The 24,362-nt window shown below is 37.8% G+C and overlaps 1 protein-coding gene across 1 annotated transcript in view; it reads right to left on the bottom strand.

Annotated features, from left to right (window-relative positions):
* Positions 1 to 983: 983 nt before the first annotated feature.
* Positions 984 to 24,362, bottom strand: part of ATP6AP1 (ATPase H+ transporting accessory protein 1) — a 52,723-nt gene continuing 29,344 nt past the window's right edge. The window contains exons 7-10 of the mRNA XM_080363924.1: positions 12,928 to 13,169; positions 12,293 to 12,346; positions 5,903 to 6,140; positions 984 to 1,252 (exon numbers count right to left, since the gene is read on the bottom strand). Coding sequence (XP_080220050.1) covers positions 1,043 to 1,252; positions 5,903 to 6,140; positions 12,293 to 12,346; positions 12,928 to 13,169 — 744 coding nt within the window. The 3' untranslated portion in view covers positions 984 to 1,042. The remainder of the gene's footprint in view (positions 1,253 to 5,902; positions 6,141 to 12,292; positions 12,347 to 12,927; positions 13,170 to 24,362) is intronic.

Here is a 24,362-nt window from a genome sequence, read left to right as displayed (position 1 = left end):
AGCAATTCACTCCATAGCTGGATTGCCCAATGAGAACATTTAATATCTTTTATTAATTGCAACAGAATTCAACACATTCTGAATGTTTTAAGGCTTCTGAAATCATTGAGATGACCATAAACATGCTCAGACTTAAACAGTACATTAGCATGTGCTTCTAATGACTTTATATGATTTTTTTCCCCCCTTTTTTGTACAAACTTCATAACTATTCCAGAGGTAGCTGGAAAATGAGGGATGCTAGGAACATTACCTTGTCTCTGGTAAGATGCTGTCTTTATCCTAGGTTAGGAGTTTGAAAAGTTGCATTTATTGCCAGGAAACCAGATAAAGTTTTGTGATCAGTTTGGACAAGGACCTATCTTGCTTTGTAGCTCTATCAGCTGTCCATGGCTAAAACAGACATACGAGATAGCATTAGTCAACATAATTCTCACAGGCATGAGCTGACACAAGAGGGAAAATAAACGTCAATCCCTCCATTTTCATTTGTGATACTACATAAGAACAAAGTGAAGTATTTTGAAAAGACTTTTCAAGATCTTTTATTTAGTGACTTATATTTTATTAGTTCTGTATTTTTCTGGATGGTTTCCTCAAGAGAAAAATGACAAGACACAATCCAGCCTTCTTAAGACGTAGCATCAACATGATATACTTACTAAAGAGCTTTTAGAGAGACCAGTAATTTCAATAAATAGTTTCCTATCAAATAAGTTATTTATCCTTCTTATTTATCTCTGTTGTGATATCTTTTCTTTGCCAATATCTGTTAATCTGAAGGCATTTTGAACTAGTCTACCAGTCAGATAGAGTAATAACCTCTACAGCCTCACCTCAGACCCTTAACACAGATACCTATTAACAAATGATGGTAATAACAAGTAGAATTATTATTGTTGCTAAGTATAAGGACCCTTTGTACATGTGGTTTAATTACCTCTTTCTGCTATGATATCTATACATACTGTGAAGTAAAAGGTTATACAAATCATTAATATCACACCGAGAAAAGCCATAGCAGCATTAAATCAATCTGTGTCTATTCTGTCTGGGGAACTGACAGAGCTGGACCTTTTGGATCATCAAATCTGCTGTTTGTTGTAAGCTGCATGATCATATGAATTCCATAGGTCAGGATCCATACTAAAATTATGGATGTCACCAAGCCCATCCAGATTCCAGGAGTGAAGAAGCCTGTACAGTCACTTGCATAGGAAAACTGGTTGTTTACAATGTTGAAGCCTTGAATCTGAAAATGAAGAAGGGTGTAAGTAAACATAGAATGTAGGCCCTACTATCAGGATCTATGCTGTAATTACAAAAAATGCACTCGTTAATTACCTCTCACACTCTACCCATTAAAAGAGAGTGAGAACAAAATCATCTGCATAACAATTATGCAGCTTCCCTTTTCACCCAGGAAATTAAAAACATAGAATTAATTTGTTTGGCAGGAGGTAACTTCAGAAACATGTGACTTTTAGAAGTGAAGTCCCAAAGGGGATCTGTGATCAGTATTGCTCAAGGACCACTTTAGAAAAACTCAAAGCACTCATAGGCATGAAAGTTAAACTCCACCCAGATAATGAGATTTGTTGTAATACCCCAAGAATTTTAGCTAATAATTCCTTGACAAGCAGAACTCCTGAAACATACTTTAAAATGCATCTAATGAAAATTACTTTTTTGGCTGAGTTTTAGTGAAAGTTCAAAGAGAAAACAGTTGTGAAACCTTTATTACTCCCTCCTTAGATATCAGAGACTCAAAATAGGAAGGAGGATTTATTTTATTGAGGTATCTGATCTGTGTTGTCTATTGACATATGAAACCCATATAAGCTTTTCCAGCACTTAGAAAAATCTGTAATATCTTTCCTTTGACTGGATTCTTGAGGTTTTCTACTGACTGAGCTCCTATCATGTCATTTTCCTCAGAAAAATCAATTAATTTGGGGGTCTATTCTCTACCTACCCACCAATTTTGCAGAAAGCAGCAAAGAACGGAATGCCTTTGAGACCACTGCCCTGCAAAAAATTTTGCTAAAGCCAGTCAAAGGGTTAGAAAACTGCGAAGACCGGGAAGACAATCCCCCCTCTACACACATGTTCAGAGTGACACAAACACTGATTCCTGCAGAAGGAAAGGCATCTAACTGATGGAAGAATTAATCTGATCTGTGGTTCTGAATCTTTCTTAAATAATATTATGAAGAAAAATGAAGACTGGAATTTTTGTGTGTTTACTGATTCGTTGAAATGACTGTGTAAGGAAAGCACCAAAAAACAGAAATCCACCAGTAAAAAAACCAAGAACTTATTTTCTATAATGTATCATAGAATAAAATAAAAAAATGATTATTTTATTTAAAGCACTTCCCTCACCAGGCAATAAGAAAGGAAGAAGATCATGGGTTTCTAGTTTTCTGTGTTCCCATTCCATGATTACTCTATGCTTTATGATAAACTAAATGGAAATCTTTGTGGTAATAAAGGAGTTTGTGCTTCCTAGGAAAGGTGTTGGTACAAACACTGGAAAAATTAGTCTATGGTTTGCGTAAAATGCTACATGAGTAAGCACTCTGGCTTGGGCATCTAAAGTAAACGTGTACTAAATATGTGTGTTAAGACCAATGTCTATACCATACAAAATGCTGATTAATAAAGCTATTATCATACACAGAACTAAGGGCTATTTAAGCACTGTGGAGGTGAAGACAACTGCAGCAATTCAAGCTTTTCTGGGCCTCTTAGAAGAAACTTTACAAGTCAGATCATGGTAGCTAACTTGCAAATACTGCCTGCTCTCACTATAGGCAGAGTTCTGATTAAAGCAGGATTAGTCGAAATAAGCTTTTGGGTTAGATAACTGTTTGCAGAGCTTTATAGAATACAGGTGAATACCAAAGCTTTTGTTTGTTAAGCTATTTCTTTGACAACAGATGAGGATGTGAACAGGAGTCATGAAAGGTAGTCTGAAAGACTTATTTACAATAAACACAAAAAGTAGGTGATGTTTTATGTCATTTACATTCACAAAATTGATTGAAATTCTAGAACACAACACACACTTGTTGCTACATTTACAAAAACTCTCTGGAGCCCTTAACAGGTATATTTAGTTTAGAAAGGTTTTAGCACTTCTGTTTTAGAGCCAGAAATACTAGATTTTATTATGCAAATTGTATTGTGTGTTTTTTTTTTAAGCAGGATTATGCTTACTGAACCTTCAAGGTGAAAGCTTTAATTGTACATTCTTAAAATGCTGTGTCTACTTTTAGGTGGGAGATAAAGTATATGCAGGGTTCTTTTATTGTTTCTCTAAAGCTTTATCATTTCTGTGGGGGTGTTAGATCCCAGGTGGGAGATGAAAATGTGACTCCTAGCAGTATTTCTACCTATAGAAATGTTAAAAATACTTGCATGTGGTTGTTTGATTTTTATGAATGTAAAAGCATTTTGGATACAGACCTCTGTACTGCGGAAGTTTTAATTTTAGTGTTTGTATCAGCATCATTTGTATTGGTTATACTAGTCTGTATTTACTTTAAATTTTTAAAATATTTTCGAATGGAGTTCTCTCCTCATTTGACCTTTGACAAAGCCTTCAAGTAACATCTGTTCTTTTAATGATTCTTAAGTGTACACTGAATAACTAATTTTTAAACTTAGAAATATTTTAGCCACAAAGAATCCTAATATTCTTGATTTTAAAGTTTTTTGCCAGTTTTTCTTAGAAACAAAAGGTCTTCTAAACCACTATGACACATACGAAAGAAAAGTAGTGCTTTTGATGGCAGCCTTCTCTTAAACTTCATAGACAATTGTGAGCTCCTCAATATTATAGAAGGTATGGTAGAACAACCATTCCTGTTACAACAATGACAAAACCAACAAAGCCCACCACCAAAACCAGAGCAGTTTTGGTACTGTGTGTAGCTATGAGTGGTGACATCCCAGGCTATGGGCACACCTAGAAAGCATCCCACAGATGTTCTTTAGATGGTAGTGACTGAGCCAGCTTCAGAACTAAAGTAAAAGGCTCCATCAGTTCAGCCTTGACTTGGAAAAAGCTGTGCAAGGCTTCACTGTGCAGGTGCCATGTCCCTCTAATATAAAGACACTGTTTTCGGGACGCAACATTGCAAAGTGCAAATGTACCAGCCAGTCTGGCATTAGATCCTGGTTTCTAAATCATTGTACAACATTGACATGAAGTTTCAGCAACAAGGTTTTGTGCTGGTTGCAACCACTGAGCACATTTCATGTGCTTTTTTTCACCCTGCAACAGACTTTGGGGGTTTCTAAACTTCATTCTAGAACAAAGACTGATAGTGAATTTAGTCAGATTTTGCTACATTTCAGTGGAAGATATCTGGAAAGGTATGATCTAGTTTAGATAGAACTGAGAAATGAGACCAGAATAGTGATGTTTTGTTTTCTGGCACAACAGAAAATATCAGAACAGGAATTTTCAAGTTGTATTCCATGCTTAGGACTCGATCAGAGGAAAAGGTCTTTCCTAAGAAGAACTGTAAATTCTGTTTTCTGAACACTGGAAGCAGCTGCTGCTCCTAATCAGTGAGGAAGGTGTGAAACCTATTACTTCTACCCTTGATCAAGACCCCAGTGAAAGGATGCCTACTAAGGATGGACCAAGGCCTCTGAGCTTTGAGAAGGCTGCAGGTATCAATGTATATAGAAATTCAAGGAAAAGATAAACGGTAAGTAGATACTTTCTATTTCCATAGCCCAATTACTTTCATAGCCTAGTGATGCTCAAGTCTTTACTTCAAAGAGTTGACTAGGCAAAGCACAGTTGTGTGGACTCAGGTATTTTCAGGCCTTTCCAGAAAAAATACCACTGGGAGGAATGTTCACACCATTGAGGTGTATTGCTATGTTGCTGCTCAGAAATCTGTGGGACTTGGTCCTGGAATTTCTGGAAAATAAATCTCAGCACCAATGCTATTCCTTTGAGATTTCCATTGTTTAAGCAGAAATGTCCAATCTGAACTCAGATTACTGAGATTTGGCTTGTTATTGAAATCATAAATACAATTATATCAGCATTGCATCCAGTTATCATGGGGTTAGATCATCTTTGACAAGTAGAGTAAAGTTTTGAATTTTTCCTATCAGTTCCATTTTCTCTTCAATCAAAGAAATCCCTTAATGCAATATTGTTTTAAGAGATAAATGATGATGTATTTCTCCTAAGGCAAGATCAATGTTCAAAATTATAAAGATGCAATAGTCTATACCTCACATATGTAGTCTGTACTACTGCACTAAGTACACAAAAAACGTATGCCTCATTAAAAAAAAAAAGCCAACTGCTTTCCTTCTGGGCCATGCAGGGCCTAATATTGCTCCTGATTGAAGTCCTTAGCAAACCTTTCATTATGTCTATTTGCACTGGGCTTTGTTTCTGTCTGTAGGATTTCAGACATTCTGTGCCACTGAAAACAGCAACCACACTAAGTTGCGCTTTCCTAAGTAAACAAAGTACAAAGAAATCAAATAAAAACAAAGTAAACAGCATAAAGCCACCCACCTAAGAGGCCCATGTTTCTAATAGCAGCCCAATTCATTAAACAAGCATGGGGACTTGGTAATTCTTTGCCTGATTAAGCATATTTGGTTTTATTAGTTTTTCTTTTCTGTGGACAACTTCAGAGTTTTTTGTTTTTCAAAGCTCTGCTTCATGTCCTTATTGTTCAACAACTGTTGTCTTTTTTACCCCTTTATTGTATAGCTCAACTAGGGGAAACAGCTTTTCTTTTACATTTTCTCTCAGGCTGAAACGAAAGTAAGGGCATTATGAATGTGCATCGTTCAGCACCTACAATAGCAAGTAATAGTTCTTGGAATTATCTCTGAAATGGCAATGTGTACTCACTTGCAACCTGGAAATGAAAACATCCCACTTTTGTGCCTCGCTGTCGTTTGGAATCAGCCTTGCAGGATAGAGATTGTCTGTTCCCACCAGCTGACAATGAAATGAATACTCTGCTGGAGCAGAGATGACAGAAACATTAAATTTAGCAAACTTTTCTCCATCTTGCACAATCTCAACTGAATCAAGAGTGGACCAATATCTAGCTGAGCCTGTATAGAACTTCTTGGTCATTAAAAACCTAGAAAAACAACAGAGGGAAAAAAAAAAACAACAGTCAAAATGACAGAAGGAAAAAGTTTATGTTCACTTGATAAAGTACAGATGACAGACAAAGGTTCACTATTGCTAGCTGCAAGAATCACAGATGGTATCTGAGCTTGACCCCCCATGTCATTAGGACTATTCATAAGTGAAGAGACTCTGTGAAGATGTTTTTACGACTTCTTAGAGTTTTGTCTCACAAGCACATCTTCCCATAGCTGTGGCAGGCAAGGATCAAATGCAATTTCATTCCTGAAGGGCCTCTGCCAGTACAGTATGTCATCAGTTACCAACAGTTTATAATCAGTGGAGCAGAACCTGGGAGACTGTCAGTGGGCCTGCAGCAGCTCCCAATGAACATTTTATGGGATTTTTTAAATTTGCTTTTATGATAGGTAGAGGCATGATAACCATTCCTATTTAGCATTGCAATTCTTCCTTGGCTCAGATGCCTAAGTGGCAATTTACCTTTGAAAATGTCTGAATTTGCAGCAGAAGACAGAGTTTTCTCTCACTGGAGAGTAGGGAAGGGTCACCAGCCCTAGTTTCGCAATTCGTAGCAGATTAGGTACAAATAAATATTTTCTCATTTTGAAAGGTTCTGCTTATGTGCAGTATTGCAGCAGTTTCCAGTAGTTTATAAACACAGGATTTGTACATATTTGTTACTACCACTGCAGTCTGAACACCTCCCAAATGTTCTGAAACAGAAATAATTGAGAACATCCAGAAGTACATCCTGATCCTTTAGAGATCAGGACTATGACCTCACCCTTAAGACTTTTTACTGAGTTACTTTTAGGTATACAAGTTATCTAACAAGGAAACAATAAACATTTATCCTTTTTTATACTTTTATTGCTTAATACTTTTACCCTATTTGGTCTATGTATATATTGCTCTATTGTTTGCTGAAGATTTCTTTTTCCTTATTGGTAACCATAAAGAATTTAGAAGATTAATCTTTTAAGCAATAAGTGAGACTTACTACAAAATAAAACATTCTAATATGTCTATTCACATTAGACATGTTCTATATGTCTAATCCACAATGTGGATTTTAAAATTTGGGGCAATATTTAGATGTAATTATGACAGGTTAGAAAAATAAGCAATTATCTATAGATGTGGCACAATATAGAATATTTTATGTTTTATAGGGTGTATGTATCTATAGAGAGAATATTCTCTGTTGCAGAATCCTAAAACTCAACTTGTCTTTCAGGTCAGAAAACGATGTTTTGACTTACGGAATTCTTTACATTTTGAACCTAAACAACTCTTTCCATGCAACATTCAGCTACAAGCAGCAGTGGCAAAAAAAATTAATCTAGTACACATTTGCAAATACTTATGGAAAATATTCTATTGTTATAGTGATAAAGTTAAAAAATTAAAACATGTATTAGCCTAGATATTAATTGCAAGAAGAAATGAATCTTTTCCTGATATGCAGCACAACCTGAACAGAATTTCCGTGGTTCCTCAGTAGCAATGCTATAGGCACTACCTGAAGGCCAGTTATAAGCACAAAGAAGTTTACTTAAATATTTGGGCCAACCACAGATTTTGGGTTTTGTAAGGCTACGTATGTGCGTACAGTTGAAAGTGACCTGCAAGAGATTGCTGTCTCTTCACATTGCACCAAAGACTAAAATTTTGTGTTACTTGCAGATTTATGAGAATTAGCATTCCAACTAGTGAACAAGTCGGGCATGGTTAACTTAATAACACAGGCTTTTATCCTTAATATTTTTTCAAACAACTGATAGTGAATAGCCTCCAGTAAGCACATGCTCAGCCGATAACTGATACAATTCATTAAATTACAGAAAAGACGTTCAAATAACAAAAATCAATGGAATTACTTGGTTTAGTTTAATATTTTCTCATATGAGTAGATAGCAAATAGAATGAGCACAGTATAGCAAGTGAACAACAAGGGGAGACGAGATAACAATGATTTTATCTGCAAAACTGAAAGTACCTTGACTCTTATAGGAAATGCTGTGTACCTATTAAACATTATAGCCAATGCAGGAAGCAAACTTTCACAGAGACATCATGGACTTTATGTATTGTGGCATGAACTATTCCCGGTCAAAGGCCAGGCACCTGTTGTGCCAGATAACTGTGTGAACTCTAAATGCCACCACCTGTTCTCAATCACCATAACACACGGCCGTTCACTACAAGGAGAGAGATTTCTAAAAATAAAACTAGGTGAAATTACTATTGTTTCAAAGATTCAAAGAGAAACACAACTGTTAGGTAAAAAACTTTAAAGCATGGTTCTTGGGTCAATTCCATTCTACACATGCTAGGAGCAACAACAACAGCCAAGTACTTATCAGTGTAAGTGATGAAAATAGTAATGTCCTCCTTTTCCACCCACTTTGACACCATTTCCCAGAGAAGATGACAGACAGGTGCTTGAACAGCTGGATGTCACTAGCTGCTGAGAGAGCTGAGGTGATGTTTCTTCCAACAAAATCTGCTGCACACTGCTCCTCCCCCTGCTGAAGTTCACTTTACTAAACCTACCACAACCAGAAACACTCTCCGCTCCCACTCCCAGCAGCTCCGCTCCCTGTGGCAAGGGCAGGAGGATGAATGGGATGGCTGCTCCTGCTAGAGGGAGGGAGAGGGAGGTGGCAGCTGTTTGCACAGGACAAAGCAGCTGTTGCAGCTGCGAGCAGGAGGTGGGATGCGAATCACTGCTCAGCATGAGGTGGTAGATGAGTGGTGGTAAGGGCAGACTCTGGATCCAGCTCATGCTGCTGAAGTTAGAGCCTCTTCTATTGAGGAACAAATTGAGCTGTTTGAATGTGTTCCTCTCCGGTATCACTTTCGGTCATCAGGGGATGCTCTCCTACACCTAAGTAAATGGGATTTACAGTGGAAAAAAATGTAGTCATGGCTCTGAGCTCTGTTCCTTCCCACCTTTTTGCCCTGCTTGTGTCCTGCTTATTGAAGCAGACTGTAATCTTACCAAGAAGTCATCTTGAAAACGAAACCTAATCGAAGTGAACCATAAGGGAAAACAGAGGTTTTAATGTATCTCTGCGTGTTTTAGAAGGCCTTGAGAACAGACTTGCTGAGATAAACGAGAGAAATAAAGTGCTCCTGAATCATGAAAAGATCAATGGTTTTGGTTTTGCTGAGGTTATCTTGTTATTTGCATTATATGCCATACAGTATTGTATTACAGTAGCTAACAGAGGCCTAAAAATGACACAATTGTCTGTTAAATCAAGAGATAATCCAACATAAAACATCACAGATAACTGAGTGTGTCTTTAGCAGAAAATTTTCTTAATAAAGGCTTCTGAGGTGGTGTGGGTTGATGCCAGCCAGCAGCAGCCAAGCACCCATATAGATGCTTGCTTATTTTTCTCTGTACCCAACAAGACAGGGGGTTAATAGGAAGAGCAAAAATGAGGAAACTTGTGGGTCAAGATACAGACAGCTTAACAAGTGAAGGAAAGAGGAAAAAAAGCAATGCAGAAGCAATTCCTCTCTATCTCCCACAGGCAGGCCAATGCTCAGTGAATGCCCAAGCAATGACTGCCATGCAAGCCACCCCTCACCTTCTCTCTCTACCCCATTTTTCATTACTATGCATCTGTGTTACTCATAAAAAATTAATCAATTTACACACTTTTGCATCTAAATGCTCTGGATCACACCTAGCCCAGTGGAATAAATCAAATTCTTCTGCAAAAATTAGCCAGCCTAAGCTCCTTTAATCACTTGCTGGGCATGATGGAGGGTAGGACTTCACCTACACTCTTTTCAAATATTAATCCACTGTGGAGCCCGAGTTTCTTATCTCAGCTTCAAGGGCTGTTAATGCATTTTGGTATTTAGTTATAATGTATTCAAGTAGAAGCACAGGTCAAGAGAAACTTTGTGAGCATTTCTGCCTTTACTACAACAGGCTCAAAGGATGTAAAACATATTCCAGAATAAGAGAGAAAACATGAACCATTCACCTTTTGTACTGATGTTGTCCTTTAACTTACAATCAGTCTGTCTGCAGAGTTGCTTCAAATTTCTTCTCTCCAGATGCATCTCAGATTCATGACTACGTTAATGTTTTCTCCCAATGATTAATCAAAACGATAAGATTTTAACAAACAAATGACTAAATATGAATCTGAATAATCCTCATTAAGTCCACATGCATGCACCAACATCACATTTGATCTTCTTATGCCTGCTACAGACAAACCTTTCAACTGCCAAAGCGTTTCATTTCTATAGTAGCATCCTAAGGTTTGCATTTTGCTGTGTTAACATTGAACAAAACCTGTTGACTGCTTTGAAGAAAACAACCCCTCTAAGTTCTACCAGTTAGCTTGGGAGATAGTTTTGCAGCACAGTGTCATGATCCATAGTATTTTTGAGTGCTTTATGATTCATATTATTTTATTGGAACTGTAATTTTACTAGCAAACCTGGTGTTATGCTGAGGATGGTCACATTTAGGATAAATGTAGGAAGCAACCAGATTCATTCATACAGAAGGAAATTACAGCAGAGCAGCTAAGACCTTCACCAATATGAGCAAAGACACGAGAATCCAGGGCACTGTTTTGGTGGGTCTGTCTGTACCAGAGTGAAGCAGGAGCAGCAGACAGTAGACAGAGGAGCACAAGGGCAGCAGCAGAGCAAGTGATATTTTGTAACTTGGAGTAAAGGCACAACGTGGGTAGATTCTTGTTTGAGAATGGTATTTTTGAAATGGGATTCAAGGAAACTATTTCCTTAATTCCTTGTGATGTCCCAAGAAATGAAAGGTATTGAAACCAAGAAATGCTTGCCTCTGTTGCCAAAGACAACCATCTCAAGGATCCTGTACACAGCTAACTACAATTGTCAAAAAAAAAAAAAAAAAAAAAAAAAAATACTATACTAACAGCAATCTTCTCTGTACATTATATTCTTTCAGAAAGCTCTAGATGATTGGATGGGAGGGGAAATGTTAAATAACAAAGCATGTTTCTTTTTTTTACCATCTATCATAGTCTTATGATGGTGACTGGAAGTGTTTCTATGTACTCCAAATACAAGTTCAAACACATGACTGACTCTATTCAAGACAAGTTCTTCTGAGAGTCCTTTTACATAGATGTAGAATGACTTTCTATCTCAGTGTAAATAACGGTGTTTATTAATTCATACTTATCATCTCAGTGCCCTGTGCCTTTTTTACTTGCCTACTAAAATGTTGTTCAAACTCTGATTGTCTCCTACATTATTTCTTTAAACTTCCTTTCTTTCATTTCTTTGGATTTTGATTTCCCTTACTCAAAATGTCAAAAGCATTTTGTAAGAAGTCATTCAACCTCTTGCTGCTGAAGCAAACATCCAGTTTATTCTCTGATATAAGCAAATTAAATTCAGTGCAAATTCTTCAGCCTAACTCCTTCCTAAATAACTTTAAACAATCAACTGAGGCACCTAAATGAAAAGAGCAGGCCACATTATCTTTGCCAGATCTTAAGAAAATAATTTTAACTGCTGTTCCTGCTGCTCAGGAAAGAACTCAGGTTGGTGGAGCAGCAGCTGTATGGCATCCCTCACAGCAACAGCAGATGCTGTCCCATCCCTAGAATCCACTACTGAGAGCTACAGCAGCAACTTCTCCTTTTGACTTTTCATCCCAATTCTTCCTGCTCCATAAGTTTTCTTCCCTCTTCTCATGGTAAGAGGAACCTGGTCTTGTCACCATCCAAGGAGCAGAAAAAATTATGAGTTTTTGCACCCCGCATTAGAACTAAGTACAAACCTGGCCATGCAAGTACACTTCAGCTCCTAGAACTGTTTGCAAATCACAGATATATTGTGGTCTGATCCTATCAGCAAAACACGATGTTGCAAATACCAGTATCTTACAGTATGGCTGGTTGCCTACATCACTTTTTCAGAATTTTACCTGAGCATATTAATATCTCCTCTCTATAAAGACTGTATTATTGTTCTCCTATACAGTAAATCCTCAGAACAGAAAGAAAATAATAATTTCAAAACCATTTCCACTTAACTCCTCCTCTTTTTTTCTTCTAATTTACAATCAGGCTTTGCACATCATGAAGGTCTGTTTAAGAATAAATCATAAGTTACCTTATCTCCAGGCTTCTGATTCCATTCACTGGATTTGTATATTTTAATGACAGCCTAAGAATAAGAAACAGATTTTTAATGTTAGAGTACTCAGCTTTAATTAGATCATTGTGACATTTCAATCAGAGGGAATATTGTAAATCAACAGGCAATTACAAAAGTCATATAGCAAAGGTTCAGTACAGAGAAAAATATGACAAAATATTTCTAGAGTTTTTGTTACCCAAGAACAGGTGCCTCAAAGTAAAGGAAAACAGAGATCATGTTCCATTAATGTACTTCCAGCTGAATTACCACCTAGTAACTGGCAATACTCCCCTTCAAGGAAATTTTGCAATGAAATTATGATCTTATTATTGCCAGTGGAGATTTCTGTGATTGTAGGCATAGAGAAACCAAATATAAACAAACAAGGAAGTAAGGAACCTAAGGAGGAAAAAAAAGTGAAAATAAGAGGCTGCATGTGCATTTTGGGGTCTTGAGTCAATCTTTTTCTTCTAAGAATATTCAATTTAGTATTTTCTTTATTTTGGATTACTTAGAAGAATAAATTAGTATTAACTTGACACTGTACCATCTCTTATTATTTTTCAGAAACACACATATTATGATATGAAATTTCTTGGACTACTCACGTTGTGTTGGTGTCTGAGCACTCAGAGGAAGAAATATCCACATTCCGGGTTACAAATGTTGCATTTGTCAAATCTATAGGAACTGAACCATTGGCTGTGAGACTGAAATTACTAGCATAAAAAAGGATGCATGTTTCATTTCCAGTGGTCATGTTCAGAGGAGGATATGATAAACTGTCTTCGTCCTCAGTGGCCATTAATTGTCGTCTTAATTCCCACACCACATCAGTTCTTCTAGAAATCTGGAATAACAGCACAGAAACAATTCATCTCCTTTGTAAGAGATAATATCAGCCAAACACAGACTTTCACTGTTCTGTGCCACAAACACCCATCCTTTTTAAATCCTCAGTCAACCTCAATATTTTTATTTTCTGTTTATTTAATTGGCAGTATGGAGGCAAAGGAAGTGTTGGTAATCTAGGTTTCCATGGTCAGGTGTCCATGTGAAAACAAGTATCAGTGACATTAGGCAAATAAACATAAAACCATGTTGTTAATGCTGCCTTAAAATAGTAGTATGCATTGGACATAACAGGTAAAAGAATGTGGGGGTTTTTTAACAGAAAAATATACTGAAATAAATTAACTATATTTCTGTGATAAAATCACAAGAAAACTTCAGGTTGCCAGTTCAGTGACCACCCCCATTAGTAACAATAACAGTTTTTGCACTCTTCATTTCAACAGGCATGAAAACAGGCTACTGAACTACAACAGTGTTATATTTAGACTCTTCTGATGGCTTCCGGAAAAAGAAGAGCTCTACTAATTTGGCTGATGTGATGAACTCCTACAATGCATATATACATTTGCTTTTAGGTGGTTTCCAGGAATTCTCTTTAATAGGTAATGCTTTTTTACAAATATGCCCATTTACAGATATGCCCAGGGCATCCTTGGAAAAACAGCCCCATTTATATCAACGGTAAAAGCTAGCTGACCTTATCAGAAAAATAACTTAATCCTGTTGTTCATATCTTACTCTTGACTTTTTAGTCTGTTCATATCTGGGCTATTCCATTTATTTTTAAGACCCATGTCAGCTTTACAATTTTTTATTCTACAAGTGGCCTCTGCCCTTGGATAACTTTGGGATACAAGAAATGAGAGGTATCGTAGGGGTTACCAGAACTGTAATTATGTGGAGCTATTGCCTGGAACCATTTTTAATGGGTTTAAAGACAGGCAAGGATCATTTTCCAGTCTGGAACAGAAGCTATAATATCACTTTATAACCTGCCTGTAGAAAGGAGCCCCAGAAGATTTTGTCACCTTAACCGCTGCTCTCTAAACACTATGGGCCATCTGTTATTTACAACCCGTCTTTGCAGATATCTCATTTTATGAACAAAGCAGAATGGGCTGAGCTAAAAACCTTTGACTAAATGCTCAAATGAAGATTGCAATCTTCTCTCCCATACATGCATACTTTATGAATTTCTTTTTAATTCAGAGTAGTGCCTTTTCAAATACATCAGAACATGCATTATTTTAAATGAACACCATTTTCTTTAAAAGAAGAGTGTACAACAAAAGAAAATATTCAACTTTTGATATAAAACTTTTAATCTTCCCTTAGGCTCTCCTGAAATGTAATCATTTTATTTCAAACTGAGAGGAAAAGCTGAAGCCTAAATTATATCTTGTCTAACAATTGACTTCATTATGTGGGCCTCACATATCGTCTAAAGAGGGCTTTAAAAACCACCTGCTAATAGCTGAAAACAACGCTACATTGGAGACTGTGATTGGGCTAACTTAGGGAATTAGGTTGAAGTACCTTAAAATAAAAAGAAAGCTATTAGAATATAATCATGAGACTCCAGCTTTACTTCTGTTGCTCTGCTGCCAGTACTTTGTTGTGAGGCTCACACATAGAGATTCTTTTTCGTCTCTGAAAAAGCATATTAACGGAAAGAGTGTGTGCCTGTGAAGAAGGGATGTCAGGGACTAAGAAATCCACTAGTTTTCCATGATCAAACCTTTTTAAACAAATTTACCCATTGTGAAGCAGGGAGGCAACACAGCTTGCCAAGCACATTTCTAAAAGTAGGCTTTATTTTGTTTGTATTTGTGGCTGAAAACATGGGCAGTCATGGACTGGATAGCCCAGCAAGTCTGTATTTGCACAGCTATAGGCAGGCGGGACAGCTACGCCAAATGGGAGCCTGAACGTATCAGCTTTCTGCAGAAATGTCCCTCAAGTGTTTACCAGCCTGTACATTCATCCCTCCAGCCTGAAGATGCATTTCTATAAGTTACCTGTGGGTGAAGTAATTTAGCTTGTTCAAAATCAGAAGGCATTACCTCACAGACATTCAAGAAAATTTAGTCTTGGGGTTGGAAGGAGGATCTCTGAAATAGCCCAGCCTGGGACCCACCAGAGGCCTGAGGACAGCAGTGGTTCCTTCCAGCTGACCGGCAGCCACAGGCTGAGCTCCCCAGCACATCCCTGCCTCTCTGTTTCAGGCATGTTTCTTATTCTCTTGTTGCTGCACAAACATGAGTTCACCGACTTAAAATAATTCTCCCCATACCATAAATTTAACACTAAACTATATAGGACAAGGTAATTGCTTCAGAAATGCATTAGATTTGTGTTGAATTATCGTAAGTCAGATTACATTATTTGGGAACGATCCATAGTGGCAGAATTGTTAATCACTAAATTCTGTTGTTCAGTGCCTGCTTTACCTAAACTGAACCATATGATTGCCATCTTGTTCCTCTGGATTTATCAGTGACATTTTTGATCTCAGATATGCAGTGAGCTATCACAAGACATAATTAAACAAGGTATAGAAAAGAAAGGGTGCAATTTATATTTTTCAAGACCAGAAGTGAACGCTGTAATTATCAACTAAACCTGTAATAGAAGTAGCCTAGACAAAATTCTTCCCTTTGATCTGTTTTACAAGCCTTCTAATTCAGAATAATCTCTCTTGGAAAGGAGAAAGACAGCTGATCTGGCAACGTTTTGATGCACCAACTACTGATCTTTTTTCAAAGCAAACAGACCTTAGATCCAAAATTATTCATTTATTTTGTTGCTGTTGCTGGGCTTTTGTTGGCTGTTCCAAAACAGAATGGCTAGACACAAGAAAAAAGATTTGGGGCCATTTTATATATTTGAAAGCACAAACAAATATAAATTGGATGCTTCTAAACACATATGAGAAAAATACAAAATATTGGGAAAATAAAATTTTCATTGGCTGAAACGATGAATGGTAATGAACCACAGAAAGAAGCTACATTTTCCGGTAGTTACAACATGGGATTTTTGAATGTTATTTCAACAGATGGCTATGTCTTCTTTATGTATCTTGTACTTATTGACTTTTTTATTGCTATGTTTAAGTGTGCACATCCATAAGAAAACTGTCTTGGTGATGTTCATTGCACCTTTTCATTTCTAACAGTATCTATCTGTGATCACATCCTCTCTGTGGAGTCGTTGCTCTTATTTTAAGAGTTAGAGGAAGATGAAGGTCTTTCTGTACCTGCAGGGAGGGAGGCTGGGAGAAAGAAGAAGGGTACATTCCTCTTTTTTTAGGTTGTACCTTATCCTAGTTCCTGCCTCCATACTGGTACTGTGGGCTACAGTGCATTCTCTGTATATAGTCTACTCAGATGGCAAATTGTACTTTTCTGAATTTAGTCATAACACAATAAAAACAGTTGCTGGAGTCACAGAAATACATAATAGTCCTATCTTCTAGTAAGAAAAAAAAAAAAAAAAAAGTCCAGTATAAGAACCAGGTATTGCTATTAGTATTAAACTTCATAAATGCAGAAAAGAACCTGCAAATGTTTAGGAAATTCATGACAAAGAGAAAAGCTCAAAATACTTTGTGAAAGCGGAAGTCAAAAAATCCTTTTGGTCACTTATGAATTTGAAGGGCTGAATCATGAGGTGTAACATCTGAGGAGGGGAGGACAGGCACTGTAGCTGCTCCCATAGCACCTCAAAGACAGATACCTGCTATCTGAACCAGATTTTGAGTTTAGTAGCTTGAGCTGTATATACTCATCAGTAATTCTTTTGACAGGATACCAAGTTGATGGTACACTTATATTTTCTCACATTGCTTTAACAGGGATCTTTACAATCCTTTTTTTTCACGAAGTATCATTTAAAAATGATGGTAGGAGGCTGTCGTGTGACAAGTGCAGGGGTGCTGCTCCCAGCAGAATGACAGATCATGCTGCTTGCCGGGGTTTGGCTGAGGGACATCAGAAGCCACACAGCATTCACGTCCCAGCCAAGTATCAGCACATTTCAAATCCTTCCCACACAAACAGGTCACTTTTCCTCCATGTTTTCTAACTGGTGTAGCATCACAGGCTCACTACAGATGGCATCACCACTGCTGCCACCTCCTCTGCTGATACACCAGTTTTTCAAAAAGATGCAGTGCCATAAATCTGTGATGCAGGCAACGGTTGGTTGTATCTCACTGCTAAAGGTCAAAAATTTTAAAAGTAAGCATTACAATTTTGAATAACCATAAAGACGTTCCTTGCAGTGTCAAGTTTATAAAATCACACGTACAGAAAGCAGAAAGAATCTGTTTGATTACACTTATTTCAGTAATCTGCTGGTGCAAAACTGGAACATAACAGTGCTTTGAGCTGTCAAAATCTAAAACATTAAGTAAAGAATTACCAGTTATCTCTATTTTTGAGAGTTTGAACTTTTTACATTTTTATGATTTCTAATGTTTTGTGGATTTTGTTTTTCCTTCCTCTCTAGGCTGTCTTAAAATATAATTTCAATTTTGGCCCTAGGTTGGGTGAATCTTGCATTCCGTATATAACTCAGGTAGTGTCCCTCTGTTTTACTGAGAGACATGGATTCATCCTGGATTCATCCTCTGATACACCAGAGGGTTGTGTTGCCATCCAGAGGGACATCCATAGACTGGAGAAACGGGCTGACAGGAACTGCATGAAGTTCAACACGTAGAACTGCAAAGTCCTGTACCTGGGGACGAATAACCCAAGGCACCAGTACACACTGGGGTCCATGAAACTGGAAAGCATCTTTGCAGAAGAGGACATGGGGATCCTTGTGGACACTAAACTGTATGTGAGCCAGCAATGTGGCAAAGAAGGCTAAGAGTGTCCTGTGCTGCATTAGACAATTGCAACAGGTCAATTCCCCTCTGCTTAACATGGGTGAGGTCACACCTGGAGTGCTGGGTCAGCTGCTGGGCTACTCAGTACAAGAGAGATGGACATACTGAAGAGAGTCCAACAAAGGGTCAGAAGGATAAGGAAAGGTCTGGAGCACCTCTCTTATGTGGAAAGGCTGACAGAGCTGGGACTGTTCAGCCTAGAGAAGAGAAGGCTCAGGGAGGGAATCTTATCAATGTGTATAATTACTAGGAGTGAGGTTGTAGAGAAAACGGAGCCAGGTATTTTTCAGTGGTGTCCAGTGACAGGATCAGAGGCAAAGGGCACAATCTGAAACACAGGAGATTCTGTCTGAACATCAGGAAAAACGTTCTCTACTGTGGGGGTGACTGAGCACTGGCCCCAGTTGCCCAGAGAAGTTGTGGAGTCCCCGTTTTCAGAGGTGTTCAGAATCCAACTGGACATGGCACCGAGCAACTGGCTCTAGGTGGCCCTTCTTGAGCAGGAGGGATGGATTACAGTTGGTCACATTCACACTCAATTACTCTGTGATTCTGTCCTGAATTATCTACAGAACTAGACCCAGGGGGATGAAGAAGGCTTCTTCACTACAATGGTCAAACCCTAGATTCCTAGATTTCAAAAGAGATAGAAGCCCAATCTTGTTAGGATATATTTTCCTGTCTACTAAGTGAATCACAGATTTTACCTACTCTTTTTCAAGTCCTGTTGTTTGAATTAACAGATCTGTCATGGTTGAGACAGACAAACGACGTAGACCAAGTTCTTCCAGGATGAAAGTAGTAGATACCATTTATTGCCACAAGCGCATTTTTATACAGTTTTACCAGTTCATGTGTCTCTTCACTATTGGTTACAAGTTACAGCAGTAACATCTCATTGGCTATTTTTGCTATCATCAATGTTACTCTTTTACTCCCTTCTCTCTCACGGGTACATCCTTAACATCTCCAGATACTCCTTTACTCCCATCTTTCTCATGGGTAGGCCTTCATATCTTCAAGGCTAATTTCTGTTCCCATGCCCTCTATCAGGGAATCCAAGGATGGACCGTAGTCCCACATATATCAGTACAAAACGTGAACCATAAGATAGTGTCTGTACGTCATCTACAAAGATATGAAATCAGACATAGTATTGAAAAAACCCACTGGTCCAGGACAGCACAGAATTTTGAGTAAGTTTAAATTCAAATGCAAACTTTGATGCAGCAACTACAGTCTTTTGTGCTCTGTTGCAAAGGATCTTACTTACCTGCAACTAGTTTTGACTTTCATTCTTTATAATTAAAACTGACAGAGACAAAATTTCTGCTCTGCTGCAACTGAAAGCAGAGGGTGTTTAAAGTGCATTTTCCACCAGGAACATTTATAGGGTGATCTGGTTATAATCAGAATCCCCCAAACATTTCCTGTGGAGTTGCTTAGCTTATCAGGAATTACCAGAAGCTCATTTGAATGAGCCTTTCTTGCTCATTTACTTATCTCATTGAAGGTAGTACGTTATCACAACTTAAAGGTAGTTTTTCAAATTTGAAATTTCTGTTCATCCTAAATCACCTGAAATTTTATAACTTGTACATAATACAGTAAAACTTACATATCTAAAGACTGCACAAATCCCACATAAATGCACCTGCAGGTGTTATCAGAACCAGAATTTAATTTCTGAAATTGTTTTTTCCTTCCTTATTAATTCTCTTTGATGCAAACAACACAAAGTAAAGCTACAGTACAGCTTTGAAGGGAAACAAAACAGGTTAAAATGTGCATTGAGTAGATTCAGGAAAATTTAGAAACTTGGTTTAGAAAAATCAATGTTCATATGCACATATAAGCCACAGTAAGCTCTGGATTGGAAGAGCCAAGCCCTGACATTTTTTGCTCAGACATATTTCTTGTCAACATTAATAATTTTTTTTGGAAGTAGAAACTTTAAATGGACCAGAATCACCAGCCTACACAGAAAAAGCAAGCAGATATGTAATACGCATACATTCTGTCAACAGCAATCATTTATTATCAATGATTACTACCATTTTAGTGCCCTGCAAGGTATGTGACCAAGCTTGCTGGTCCACATTATCATCTGGATGGCTCCCCTGTCCAACTGTGCATACTTGTACCAGCAAGCCAAAAGGCTCAGGGGCTATGACACTCAGTTCCTACTGGTATTTTGCATCTCCCAGAGATTTTACAAAAGTGAGGCAGGGATATAAGTGTTACAAGTCAAAATATAGGTCTCACTATAAGAGATAATGATCTCATTGTGAGAGCTAATGATCTCTGTTATAATTGATATCACAACTTGTAGAGAGTACCCAAGTCATGACCAAGCACTTGGCATTCTTCTATTAGAAGAGACAATAAAACTGCAATATTTATCATACTACTCAGTTTGGTGGTCTGTGTAAACACAATCTGCAGAGTCAGCTCAGATGTTCACGGCTAGATGTGTTTCCTCACAGATCTGTCCTTTTGCAGCATTTGTCTGTGTAAGAGATCTCTTGACTTCCGTTTTCAAAGAATGTGACCACTCTGTGTAACGGAACATGGTTTAGAGACAAGTCAGTCAGCAGGGACCATGCAAGAGCCAGAACCCAGAGCAGAGCATCACTTGAGATAATCAGTCCACTTGAAAGGCCTTCAAATGAGGCGGGAAATTTTTGCATGTATGGGATATCCAAGCACATCCATAAATGCCACACTAGTCCCAATTTTCTGAGGAAAATACTGATATTTCCTGCTATTTTCTTGCTCCAACTTTTAACAGGTTTTATACCAAACTCTTTCAGCTAACTTAAGGAAGAGGCGTATAAAAATATCTTGATTTTAGAAAGTAAAAGAGAGTATGTATAAGCTGGAGAAGCAGTGGAAGGAGCTGCTACACTTAAATTCTCCACATTGAATTTCACTTAGTACAAATAACCTGAATACACTCATTCCAAAGAAAACTATATCTTGGTTCTCTACCAGATTGTTAACTCATTTACAGCCTTTTAACTAATCAATCTAATATGCAAAACAGGGGGAAAAAAAAAGTATTAAGAGCTTGCATTCTAGACCAGAATTAATCCAGAAAGGATTCTACCAGATGTATCATTCAAAGAGTATTTGCTGATGCCAATCTCCCCAGCTTTTACATAGGATTTTGGGCCCTGTTTCTGGCAATTCTGCCATAAAGATAAAAGAAGTTACAGATTTTATGTCATTTTTAGACTGCTAAGGGGAATACCCACTCCAGCTGGCTTTTCCCCACTTTGTTATGTCCATATGTGAAATCCAAGCTGCCATGGGAGATGTGAAAAAGAATGAGGAGCTTGCTGCAATAAGAGGAAACAGACATGTAGTGATGATTGGACGGAGGTTAGATAGGGGTTTGGTGGGTTATCTAATTGAAAAATGCAGACAGGGGCCAAAATGTGTTACTCACAGTGCCAGAAGAGTTGCCAGCACTGTTTGTAGGCTAGTCACAGGTGGATTAAAAACCTGAAGATCCATTAAAGTCTCCCTCCCTCCACTTAATATTTTAATTCTGCAGCACTTTGGAGGATTAATCTGCAAAATGGGAAGCCTATTTCCCTTTTTCTTCTTAACTTAAAGAAAGAGGTGTGGTCAGGACAATAGCATTACATATTACACTTAAATTTTTTATTAATACTTGAAAGAAATGAATTTTTAACTTTAAAAAGTTACACATCATTCTTACAGTTCCTCAGGTCTGTCTGTAACAAATGACAGTATAAGTATCAGTATGTTTTTCAGATGGTCAGATTCCTCCTGTAAAAATACCAAGTTCAATGTGACAACACCATCCTTTACTTTTGGCTTCTCCATCTGTGTATGACAACACTTTTGGAGAAAAAAGAGAAAGTCAGAACTTGAACTGCAAGAACTGAGGGGAGCTGATCTCTGTCTTCCTAGTTTTGCCGAATCAAAAGGCAAAGGCAAATAATTCCAGCAAACTGGACCTTTTTGAGAGGGAGGTGAAAGCAAGCAATTTTTTTCCCAGAAAATCAATAAAAAGGTCCTTGTCTTCTACTCTGCATTCTTGCACTCAGTATCCACTTAATTTTTCTGACAGTAGTAGGAGTTATATATATATAAATGAAAATGACATCAGGAAGTCTAGACACAGCTAATCTTAGAAATAACATCCATGCATTTTTGAAGGAGATTACTATGCTTTCTTTTCTCTTCATAATTTTTTTTCCTCTTTCAAGTTTGTCTCAAATAGACATATTTCTGCTAAAGCCTAGTTAACCCTTACAGCTAACACACCTCAAGCCAATGTCATCAATCTCATTTTCATAATTTCCTTCATCTCCTACCAGTTTCCAGCTCATCAGTTAAAACAAAGCGAGACCAAAGCATGCAACCTTTGTTGGCAGTTAGATGTGACTGTCACTTCTGTGGCTGGTCCTTACTGACTCTTGTCATGATGCTTTGATATTAAACTTAGAAAAACTGAACTTTGTAAGGTGAGGGGTATTAGAAAGCAAAGACCAAGTTCTTTCCAGCACTTCTGTGGGTTTGCTATAGCAACCTGGTGTCTATTGCTGTTCCTACCCCATAGCCAAGTTTCGCTTCCAGGTCCTGGCCAGTCTAGCTCAGGATTTGGTTCAGCTACAATCAGGTGCTCCTGCTGGCAGTTCAGATCCTGAGAAAAATAGTGGGGCAGTAGCAAGGAATATCATTAGAGTCATAAGGAAATCATGTACTGGGGAGGAAGAAGGAGTTTTCAACAGTGAGGAGGTAAAGGGGGAACTAAATTTCACCTTGCAGTAGTTCTGCTCAATGTAAGGCAAGAAACCTTCCTTATTTTATATCATGATTTTGCAAGTGACTTGGCTGAAAGACCTAGAGGCAGAGATATGTAGCTGTTAGAATACTTGGAGTTTAACTTTCATACTGTAGTGCACTAAAATATGGAGTGATACTTTTTATGACTCATTAAATATCTGTTTGTGGAGTCACTCAATCATTTGGGTTAAAGCAGAAATCACATCCCAGAAGAACAGCAGCAATGTTTCAATAAAATTGTAAACATTGAGGTTTTAGTAAAATGACAAGGACAGAACAAGAGCAAAGTATGCCATGTAGTATTAAATTGGATGTCAGGCACCACTTCATGTATGGGTTTTATAGCAATGTTTCCATTAACAAATTTAGAAGAGGCCTGAACCTTTTTTGCAGGAAAAGGATAGGTTTCTTGCCTTTGTGCCTACCAGTGATACTAAAGACATATGTTGTGCAAGAGCCCAGTAATAGAGATTGTCATACTAGGGTGGAGTGAGCTGGTAAGCCTGCGTGGATCAGTATAGTGCCATGAGACCAGGTTGGATCCCAGAAGAAACAAAGGCTTGTCAACCTCATGCTGGGCAAATTTGCCTCTTCTCTTACAGTACTCCAGTACCCCACACCAGGCTGACTGTCTGGGGTGCACAGGTGAGTCCCCCCACCATCTACTCTGGGTCTGCTGTAGCTTGGCTGGTGCTAACACAAGTGACTGCACAGGGATCTGACTGTACAGAGCTATTTCCTCAAAAGATAGTAGTGCCACAAGTTTCTGTAAGCAGTTAATTTCTAATTTGGCAACTTTATAAAAAGAAAGATACCATATATTAGGTGACTGAAATCCAATTCAATTTAAAGTTGTTAGGTAGAAGGGATGGGGCAATATGATCTTTGCAAGGCAATAAGATCTATATTTCAATATACAAACACTCCCGTAACAGCCTGTCAACATGTTATTAACACCCTGGCCTAGTTCTCAGCTTTGTCTGCTAAAGCTTTAATGTGCAATCTTTGTGCACAGAAGCTTGCATGGAATTCCAGGTTAACATATTTTTATGGAAAAGCCTGTAGGATTTAATAAAATTAACATTTAGAGAGAACATTTCAATAGAACTATCCATCACCTAAGTAAAGATATATTTCTCTGTTAAAGTCACAAGTATGCTTGAAAATTACACAAAAAATTATCATCCTCTACCCTAATCTTTGAGGCTTATATGCTGTTTAATGGCTACATATGCACAATGGCTATGTATGAATAATGATGGACCCTCTTTTCTCTTTCAAATGACAAACAATTATTAGCTGATGGCTTTGAACAGAGTCTAAAGCTTCAGGGGATCACAGGCAAGGTGAGAGCTAGAAATTAGAGAAAAATACAACCACGGTATGCACAAATTTGCAGGTCCAGAACTGCACAACAAAATGTCTTCCTACCACAAAACACTGAATTTCTAAAATTAAAACATTTTGTAG

This window comes from Nesoenas mayeri (assembly GCF_963082525.1).
Source record: "Nesoenas mayeri genome assembly, chromosome: 1".
In the NCBI taxonomy this organism is placed as follows: Eukaryota; Metazoa; Chordata; class Aves; order Columbiformes; family Columbidae; genus Nesoenas; species Nesoenas mayeri.
This window is presented reverse-complemented; position numbering and strand designations above follow the sequence as displayed.